Source organism: Diadema antillarum, unplaced genomic scaffold (genome assembly GCF_040938485.1).
Source record: "Diadema antillarum isolate AM-2024a unplaced genomic scaffold, OU_Dant_1.0 scf00000226, whole genome shotgun sequence".
NCBI lineage: Eukaryota > Metazoa > Echinodermata > Echinoidea > Diadematoida > Diadematidae > Diadema > Diadema antillarum.
Genome location: NW_027271115.1, coordinates 3171001 through 3181747, shown reverse-complemented (window position 1 = coordinate 3181747; position 10747 = coordinate 3171001). Strand labels below are relative to the sequence as shown.

At 37.7% G+C, this 10747-nt stretch overlaps 1 protein-coding gene across 1 annotated transcript; it reads right to left on the bottom strand.

Annotated features, from left to right (window-relative positions):
- Positions 1-454: 454 nt before the first annotated feature.
- LOC139724746 (ER lumen protein-retaining receptor 2) lies at positions 455-10423 on the bottom strand. Its single transcript, XM_071635869.1, has 4 exons — positions 10289-10423; positions 6090-6349; positions 5013-5265; positions 455-3931 (listed from the first exon to the last, which is right to left on the bottom strand). The coding sequence occupies exons 1-4, from the start codon at positions 10377-10379 to the stop codon at positions 3897-3899; spliced, it is 639 nt and encodes a 212-aa protein (XP_071491970.1). The 5' UTR covers positions 10380-10423; the 3' UTR covers positions 455-3896.
- Positions 10424-10747: the final 324 nt, after the last annotated feature.

The window sequence follows — 10747 nt, the reverse complement described above, 5'->3', positions numbered from 1 at the left end:
ATTTCCAGAACTATAATATTGCATATCCATATTCTGATACAGTAACATGTATTCACTTCTCGCGCTCTGCTTTCACACACAAGTAAATACTGTATTGTGCATTTTCGAAGTGCACAGATGACGTATAAATTTCACAGTTTAATTTGTGAACAATAAGGAAACGTTATTGTCAATGTGAGGAAGAAATATTGAATTTATGCATAATGCGTGTTCTGCTGTACTTGTGACACATGCATCATAAGTTTTGAAGTACTTGTACGAATAACTTTCTTCTTGAAGAGAATGCATAAGCCAGCTTTGTTGTTGATAAATCTTAGAATAGATGCAAAAGATGTCACTAGCGTTCCAAAGGCAAATATCCAATAAAACATCAGTCATTTCCACCTTGTTCAAATAAAAGGGGAAATATTTTATGTTGAACAATAACTGCTTCTCTTTTTAACATAATCTTTTGTGATTGTTGTATATTGTAATAGGACGGCAGATGAAGGTGTCCACAGTTACCGACTAGTACTGTCAATTAATTTCTACATGATACAAAATGTAAGTGTTGACAAGGAAAGTCCATTTACCGCACGATAAAGGTATCAAATTCTCGGCTTTCATTTCAAGGCATGCATTCAACATGCTGAACCTTTCTTTACGAATAGACACAGACAAGTGAACAAATGAAACTCCATCGTCAGAACTAGGTCACGTCTCCCCATCACATGATTTTAATACGTCTTGAAAACAGCCATGTCATCATGTGGACATGAAAAGGGTGATTTTGGCTGGAAAACTTTGGATGCAACGCCACTTGGCACTACCTAGCTAGCCGAAAACATGCACATAAGGAACTTTGTGTCATATTTACACTTGTCCTTGTGCAACATTCATACAGGAACAAGATTCTACCTATATTCTCAACTTCTCCAGAATGGTAAAAATTTATATAAAAATTGATGGTTAACAGGAAAAAAAAATCAGTAGGAATTATAAAGATATACGTACAGTATATGAATATCAACAATCAATTTACCTGACATGGATCATTTGTTAAACTTCTTGCAGAAAAATTACTAACACATTTTTGCGGAGTTCAAAATAAAATTCTGATCATGGTCCATGAATTCATACAGGCTATCAAAGCAGTCTACACTTCACCATCACTTTACCTATAAATATGAGATGACTTCTTCGTAAATGCATACACAATATGAGTGTGAGCACAACATCAGTCAAATGTTCGACGCGAGCGGCAGCCGCGTGGTTCAAATGACAAAAGACAATATACATTTATAGGTCACTATCTCATGCTACAAATCATTCTTGTATATTCAAATGACAGTCTCTCTATAAGATTATCAAAAACTTTTTATCTTTATGCTGGAATTCATTTCCTTTTATTCTTTCTCATCTACACTTGCAGTTTCACAGTAGCGACTGCTCTAATCACCTTATGAAAATTACTCAATTTTAAGTTTTTCCAATAGCCAAACTTCCCAAGAGGTTTACACTTCAATTTTATTATACATGTACGTGTATGCAATTCACTATCCTTGTTTGTGCTTACAGTAGCTTTGAGTTTCTTTGAAGTACAAAAAGACCAGTATATTATGTACTTTCAGTAAGAGGAAAACTGACATGAGAAAATTAATTGAAGTGCTATACCTCAATAAATTCAGAGTGTGAAAGGCACTCAAGATGAATAGCAAACATTTAACCTTCTTGTGTGATTACAACAACAAAAAAGAGATAACTTGAAATTTGTCATCTCAGGCAATAATATACTTGTAGTACACGCATACAAAATAAATGCATATTTAAAGAAGGTACAGACGACATATTGATTTGTTTGGCGAGGTTAAAAGAGACATTTTGCACATTTTATGTGTATACTGGTTCTGATACTTTAATAGCTACAACTATATACACTCTTATCAATAATATTCTGAGGATGTTTTGCTTCAGAAAAATGACTGTAGAAAGTTGGCCAGGGCTGTGATGAAACATGATGACCTGAATGAGGCTATTGCTTGAACTCAAACGAGCTTTGAATGTAGACAAAGTCAGATTACAAAATAACAAAAACCTGACCAAGTTGAGGGTTCACAAGAGAGCACAATTCAATTGGAATCAATACTCAACATAAGGGACAATTACAGCAAAGGCCATTTTTCAGTCCAGAGGAGTCAAAATTATGCAGGATTCACTGTCACTGATTGTCATAATTATGCTGTAATGCAAGAAATATTTGTGTTATGAAATTTTTCGGGAATTATGCTGGCGGACTTACTCGCAGCATGAAATTTTCACCAATTGCCACTGGCATCCAATGCATTATAGAGTAGACAAGAACTTACACATGCATTTTAATTTTGCGAATCTTGGCTTTCGCAAAATTCGCGAAGCCAAAATGCATGTGAAAATTTCTGGTTTTACAGTAGCTGTGTGCGTGGGTATGTGTACCATCACAAATGTTTCCTAGTACAACCAATGTCAGCCAAAATATATTTGACAAGATTCCTCCTTTGCATCACGCTACTACATATATATAAACTGAACCACAGCGTAACTTCCTCTCCTTTCTCTGATGTCTTGTATTGTGTAACAGCTCTCTACTGTTGTAAATACAGTGCTATACCATGTATGTAATAAGTGTTTGGATTACCTTTGATAGCTGGAAATACGCTTCTCTTCCTGATTCTACATTTTGCAACAGTGCCACTGATCTCAGTTTCAATGGTTGTGTAGCAATGGACTTAACTGGACTTGATGCTCTGGAGTTAACAATTGCACAACTTGAACTCGCATCACAGCCTTGACTGACCTACATCGCAAGTAACCCGCCATTTTCAAGTTGCTTAAAAAATAATCTCAAAGTAAGCATTCACTGTTTATCTTTTTATTGAGAATATAACATTCCATCTTACTACTTTGTCATCACAGGATCGAGAGGATACCCTGATGTTTGTTCAAGCTTTACACTGTCCAAAATTGAAGAAACAAGAAACAAGAAAGACCATTATCTACAAAAATCACTATGAAGGTGAAAAAAAACCCCAAGTCAATTACCTGTTGAAGAGTTTAAAAGTAATCACGAAAATATGAGACATGGTTTGCGATATACTGAAGAAACAGCTTACAAAATGTTTCCTTCAATATTGGGGCATCAGCACTGACTAAAACCTAGCTACAAACTGACTTGTAGCTATTTATCACTGACAGTCTACTTGACAAGCCTCTAGAGACATACGAATGACATGGGTAACTCTACAATGCATATATGTATGCACATCATGCTACCAGAACAATCCTTGCTCCTGGAAAAAACGAACTTTTCTTCACAGCACATGTCTTCGTTAGATGAAAAATAGATGGATCTAAATGTTTCACATCAAGTATTTGTTGCCAGTATGTACATTTGTACAACATCCTCACTCCACTGACTAAGGAAATGGAACGGACACATGAACATTTACAGTATGATGAAAAGCAGACTTTTAAATAACAAGCTTTTTTCCTACACCTACCTAGGATAACCAAAACTTCTGTCTCCTCATTCTCAAACTCACAATTTTTTCTTCCTCACAACAAACATCTTTGTGCATTCAACAGTTAACACATATTGATGCAAGCTGAGGAAGAAGTACACAAAACAAATGCTATACAACAGAAAGTACAGAACAACATTCTTTTATGTACGGAAACCAAAAAAGGGGGAACATTATTTCAAATGTGGAAAACAAAACAAAAAATATAGCAAGCAAGCAAAAAAATGTGTAATCTATACATGCTGGCTCTGCAGACCCTCCATACATCAGGAGTGATGTGGCAAGTGCAACCCAGGAAGGTGTGGCTGTCTGCTCCGCCAGATTTTCTTTTTAATCTACAGCTCGGGGACAGTGGCACCCTTACGCTGGTAACGACAGCTTCTGACCATACATAACTGTGGGAGAAAAGACAGGGAGAGTTTGAGAGTGAGAGAAAGTGAGGGAGAGATGTATACAAGAGGAAATATAGAGAAAATAGGACATTAAAGGGAATACATAGTTCTCATTTGCTCATATGCCTGCAGAACTGTTGATTTCTGCTTTAAAATGTAGCCCTAGGCATAAGAAATGTATCAAAGAAACCATAACAAGATTTAAATTATGTAACAATGAAAATGTAAAATATCAACCAAAACCTAAAGGTTCACTGGAACAACTACATTGTACATGTACGATTTCAGAACATACCCTATCGTACTTGGTACGCAATTTTCTGTAATCGATAAAGTTTCCATAATAGACAATTTGGGCCACAGGAGTATCCGATGATCTTCCACGCTAGAGTGATTCACATGCAGCTTGTTGGAAAATACAAAAGCTAAGGGCACGATTGATCATCACACTGTGTTCCACCTACCCACTACTGAATGGGGACGGCTCTTCATGAATAAAAAGCATATGCATACGATCAAAATTCTTTTTCTCTTTTGATCTTAAACAACTCATCCTGGCAAATCAATATATTGCAAGTAAATTCCAAATAGTGGAAGACGAATATTGAGCCCTTCTGAAAAATATGCTTTCCGTTGGCTTTAACGAGAATCTCAAATGTCATGGCTGCCAGCATTCAAACATCAAAATCAAGGCAGTTTCAAGAAGCTAACCTTGCCGAGGTCGACCACACACAAGATGAAAAATTGGCATAGTTGAAGAACACACAATCTTGATATTTTGTGGAAAGAGTCTTCAGATCATTTTAATGTCATGTCAGTGAAAGAGGAAAAACTCCCCACTGAAAACCTTCTGGTAGATGCTGCTTCCTTGGTATTCTCACATCATTCTGCACATAATCCTGGTCATATCCAATTTTAAAAATTTCAATGCATTTTGAGTGCAGATGTTATGGACATTACCTAAGTGCTGGAAGCTGATTGACAATTGCTATAGCAATAGGGATGGGTGGCAGTTTCAATCACCCCCCTTTCATTCACCGAAAAGCAGCCCCAGACTTGCACATGTGACAGCGTCAACACTCACCTTTAGTGATGTAAAGGTAGAAGAAGTCGCAGTAAAGTATTGTCTGAACGCAGCCCGCCACGATGGCGATGAGATCGAAAAAGCCCTCAGCATAGAAGCGGTAGACCCAGTTCACGATGTACAGGGCCCGGTAGGCTCCTAGGCAGAAGAGGTAATGGCTGGTGATGGTCTCTGCCTCGCCCGTCTTGCTGATCATGAAGAGCTGCGGTAGGATGGCCACCGATTCAAGGTAGATGGAGAAGGTCCATAGGATCTGACAGGAAAGAGAAAAGGTTATATCATGACATACAACAAACTGTAAGCTCATATGACATTTGATATATTTTTGACAAATGTATTCCAAAAATGGCATTATTCAATCACTTACAATCACTTGTCCTCTTCTCTTTTCTTCTTCCCCCCCCCCCCCCCCCCCCAATTCAGGAAAACATGTATACAGGTACATAGCAAATTTGCACAAAACAATATACCAACATAATTTTCCTGGGAAATACTTGTTATAAAATTTACATCCAATAATGCAAATGCAAAAAAGGAAGACAGACTTGTAACGTGGAGAGAATTGGTGGTTTGATCATAAATATTGCCAAATGGGTTGATGTCATTTTATCATCTATTCTGATTTTAATTCAGATTTTCACTCACTGTAAGAAAAAAAAAAATTTTTTCTTAAAGTTACAGGTACTGTTTACGGCATGCAATTGTTCATGCCTTTCATCTTTCTGGAAAAAAAAAGAAAAAGAAGAAGAAGATATTTGATGAGTCTGGAAGGAGGAACTTCATTTTTTTTTTACCGTGTTTGTAAACTCAAGTTTCCTGGTTCTTATTTTGCTGTTGGTTTTGCTACCTCCTCACAAATCAATACCTGGACAGTTTGCACACACGTTTCCTACTGCAGGCATACACTGAAATTAAGTGCAACAGATTGGACACAGCTCTGCTTTGGATCATGAATTCCACTTCAGCCTACATGTACACGCGCACACATAGCTGCCGAATTCTTAATCAGAATGACATCTATGTCACTATATCATTCTCTCAGTGCAGGCAACCAAAGGGGAGTTTCAGCAAAGTTACCTCCAGCGGGGAGAAGTCGTGGTTGACAAGGAATGCCAGTCCACCGACAGGCACCACCAGGAATTCCATCCTGAACGTGTCGTGGTTGCTGTCGTACGTCGCCTTGAACTTGACGTAAATCATGTAGACGGTGGCATAGGCACACATCAGGTAGATGATCTTCATGGACGTGTTATAGATGGAGATGAAGCTGGTGAGGAGGTCCAGATAGCGGGTGGTGAAGACGAGGGCAAACAGGACCTGTGACTTGCCCGAGATGCCTGCAGTGACAGAATAAAAAAAAAAAAAACATGAGGGGAGGAATGTTCATTCTGCAGAGACCCATCACAACAATCCCATGATCAAACTTAGAAAAGCCCCTCGTCACATGATTCCTATGACCCAAGTCCTCATTCACTGATATAAACCATGAAACAACACAGACACAAAATGTTTGAAAAGCAAGCAAAAAATCAGGAAACATAAGAAATGCACAACCCCATTCTCCCTTTAAAAAAAAAAAAAAAAATGGTTTCTTACATGGCATTAATTTCCATTTCAAAGTTAAAATCTTTCCAAAGTCTAACATCTAGCATTTGCTCTTTGCTTAAAATGGAAAATGCCTTCACTGCAGGAAGCACAAGTAACATCAAAATGGTAAACAAAAATACAAGTGTACACTGTAAATCAAGAAGCATCTTACTATTAGTAAGACACCACAGTAGGAGGGGCTCTACCAGTCAGGTATGCCAGATTTGACAAATTACACTTTGATACAAATGGTAATTACTGTTTGCTCAGCAAGGAAAGTCATCTCTGTAGCATGGTACGTATGAACATGGACCCCGGTATGACCAAAGGTCTCACAGGCACACTTCAAGCTCTACAAATAAAGATTTGTGGCAAGCAACTAGACTACGCATTTCTGTAAGTCAAAAGGGCATTCCTTTTCTGAATTCATCCTTGCTTGCTTCTGTGTGATTGAAGACAAGAAATTGATGACAATTCATTGGCTATGGACAGAGTTGATTGCATTGTAGAATGCCACTGCTTTAGAAGGAAAAAACACAGCCAGCACAAATTTTTCCAGTTGGAGAGAAACTTTCACATACAACATGTAGGCCTACACATCACTGTAATTGGGGGGGGGGGGGGGGGGGATCACACACACACACACACACACACGCACACACACACACACACACACACACACACAAAAGACAAATCAAACATGATACAGGCAGAACCTACCCATAAAACAGTCTCTCCCTCATTTCACAGCAGTATAGTAAGGGACAGGTTAATGTAGATGCTGAACTTACCAAAACAACCCTATTGATTTCTAGTTAGTGATTGGTTAGGCTGGGTATTTAGCATGATGTTTCTCCTATTCTATTCTTATTTGTTACATTAAGACCTTCTGGCAGTCAACAGAAACTTCACAGTAACAGTCTACTTATATAGACCTACTATTTACTGAGTATGACTTTATGCATATAAATGGTACTGCCTCTACTAAATTAAAGTGCTGATGAAAGGTGACTGGGAGCATTAGCCTGCATGAGAAATAGACAAACTGGAGAGAAGCACAGGTAGTTGTATGTACAACAAGTTTATGCCAATAACAAGGGAGCTGATAGAGTGGAATATCTTCACAATTTGTGCATATTTATGGGTAGGTTCTATAGTATGATTCAATGCATAGCATTCCACTGGCTTTGACGTTCCATGTGCCTACAGTTTTACAGTACATGTAGTCACTCTTCCACACATTTCTGATATGGAGACTAGTTAAGAAGAGGTTGTTGATTTTAACAGGTTTAAGCTAAATTCCAGAGGAATTGTTGAAATCCTGTATGGAACTTTCAGGTAATACAATGTCTTTCAGACAATGTGTTTGGCTAATTGTAAATGCATATAGGGGCCTATGAAGAGTTTTATTGCAAAATGAGCTAAGCCCCATTTGAAAGTATTTAAAGGACAAGTTCACCTTCATAAACATAAGGATTGAGAGAATGTAGCAATATTAGTAGAACACATCATTGAAAGTTTGAGGAAAATTGGACAATCCGTTCAAAAGTTGTGAATTTTTGAAGTTTTTGTGCAGTAACCGCTGGATGAGAAGACTACTGCAGTGTGTGAATAACTTAGATGTCACATAGTGTATGCGTACAACAATATAAGGAAAATATAAAGAGAATTTCACAAAATTTCATCTTTTGCAAAAAGTTCACATTCCCCCGACTCGTTACTGACAAATGTTATGGGTAATATTATTCCCCCTGCCTTTAGAAAGAGGCAAGTCCATTGCTCTTTTATTATGCGAAAAAAGTGAAAATATGTTGAATTTTCTTTACTTTTTCTTTATACTGTTGTACGCATATGACTCACAAGCTGTAGTAGTCTCCTCATCCAGCGGTTCCAACTCAAAAATTTAAAAAATTCATAACTTTTGCATCGATTGTCCAATTTTCCTCAAACTTTCACTGATGTGTTCTACTAATATTGTTGCATTCTCTCAATCCTTATGTTTATGAAGGTGAACTTGTCCTTTAAAGTCTATCATCAGACAGAGCAAAATTAAATCTTTCCAGTAATACTAGTACCTCACTGGTGACATAACAAGGAATATTCTACAAGATATTATTAAAACTATCCTGTATCTTTGTATAAAATATTTTCCGTTTTTTAGCACAAATATCTCAACTTAAGAAGAATGGTGTTAGCTCATTTTGCGATAAAACTGCAATTAAGAATAAAGACACAAAAACAACAATAAAACAACAACAATAAAGAACTGCAATGTAAAATTTTTGATGATTTTTGTTCGTGCGTCCTAATTCTCCGCACATCAAATTTTAAATAGTTGCTGCCAAAAATGTTGACAGGGACAGTGACAAACTGCTGCTCAGTTTGTTGTGATTGAAGAATACTTAAACAGAAATGCTTTTTTTTTGTTGTTAAAAAGACACAATGTATGAACACCTGCTATAAAACTAGTAAGGCGCATAACTTCTCCTTGGCACGGAGCATGCAAGGGTACGATTACATTTATACAACGGAGAGACTATTGTTTCTTCTCCTTTTCTACAACAAATAGAGAACAAATTAAATTACATAATAAAAATTAAATTACATATCATTATTTTCTAATAACGATAGGGTGCTGTATTTATGACTATCATACGCGAAACTCCGGTCATTTTGACCTTCCTTTGGTCAGAACAAATGCTTATGGAAACACTATCTTTTTTAACGGTCCAATCCTTTGGAATAGTTTACCACTCCTTCTTCAAAATATCCCATTCCTTAATGGTTTTAAATGCGCAAATAAAGATCATCTTATGAGTTTGTATTCTTCCTGTTACTGACTTGTTTGAACCTGAACGCTGAAGGCTACTTTAGAAACGTTATCTACTTCTTTTATGATTGATTGTATGGCTGTGTTTGTGTTTTGTGTCCTTCTTAATGTAATATTTTATATTTCCAGGGTTAATGTGTCATAAGACTTTGAAGTTCTTTTTGCTGATCTCCATTCACAAGAAACAAGTTTTTTCTAAGTTTGTTAAATTGTAATTGCAAGTGTCTTTGTATTTTTATGTATTTTATGATGAGTGAAAATAAACTGAACTGAACTGAACATGATTATTAACTAAGTAGGCACAGCTCGGTACTTCTACATGACTTGTTTTGTACAACATGTTATTGGTAACTAGCTCCCAAACTCGCCAGGCCAGGCCCAGGCAGCTCTCGCTATACGCTAGCTACTGCTGCCAATGCTGCATGCTGTCATGCTGCTGCGGCGGGACCGAGGCGAGGCCGTACCGCGCTACCGGCCGGCGCGGCGGTGTATACCGGCGCGAGTTTGGTACACAGGACACATGTATGATTTGACGTTTCTAATTCTATTGATGTCATCGGAAATATGTCACGTAAAGGACAATTTAGCATATGAGTCACAACATTATTCCTCTGAACACCGTCATACACTTGTTGATGGGTAAATATTCATACTCAAAAGGCCAAGGGCCCATGGAATTGGGGATACTTTCAAACAATTTGAGATGCCGTTTTCTTTTTTCGAACCATAAAAATAGCATACAATAACACGTAGAATTCGCCGCACAACGCAGCGACGGCAGCTCAGACAAGTTGGAAGTACTACTAAATCTCCACGAAACAAAGAGACAAACAATTGACGAGGAAGCATTTCTACTTACCTGCACACGACCTTGTTTTCCATATTTTCCATAACAGCAATATGATTGCCAGAAGATGGGACAAATCCCCAATTAAACGGAAAATATTCATGGTGGTCTGCTCTCTTTCGTGTCAATGTAGAAGATGGCTGAGTTGACGTGGCGTGCAACGCTGCACTCCAGAGATGATACATTCGATCAGTGTGTCTTGTACGCATATGGGAAGTGGCAGTGCGGATCAGCGAAATTGGGCTTCAGTAACGTTACACGTCGCGACAAAAAACCAATGCTCGCGAAGCTGGCTGAGTTTTTTTGCAAGCATGACACATGGCAAAAGCGGAAACAACCGTAGTAGGCCTACGAGTATCAATAAACTATTTTTTTCCTGTAATATGTACCCCGAAATTATCTATCCGGAGATAAATTTATATGAATATGTTTCTTCTTCGTATCATGAAATAAGTACGGGTTGAGAAGAGA

Coding starts and splice junctions, on each gene's coding strand:
- LOC139724746 (XM_071635869.1), bottom strand. CDS start 10,379: ATGAATATTTTCCGTTTAATTGGGGATTTGTCCCATCTTCTGGCAATC. Junction 6,350..10,288: donor GAAAACAAGGTCGTGTGCAG/GTAAGTAGAAAT, acceptor CTGTCACTGCAG/GCATCTCGGGCAAGTCACAG. Junction 3,932..5,012: donor CTACCTTTACATCACTAAAG/GTGAGTGTTGAC, acceptor TTTCTCCCACAG/TTATGTATGGTCAGAAGCTG.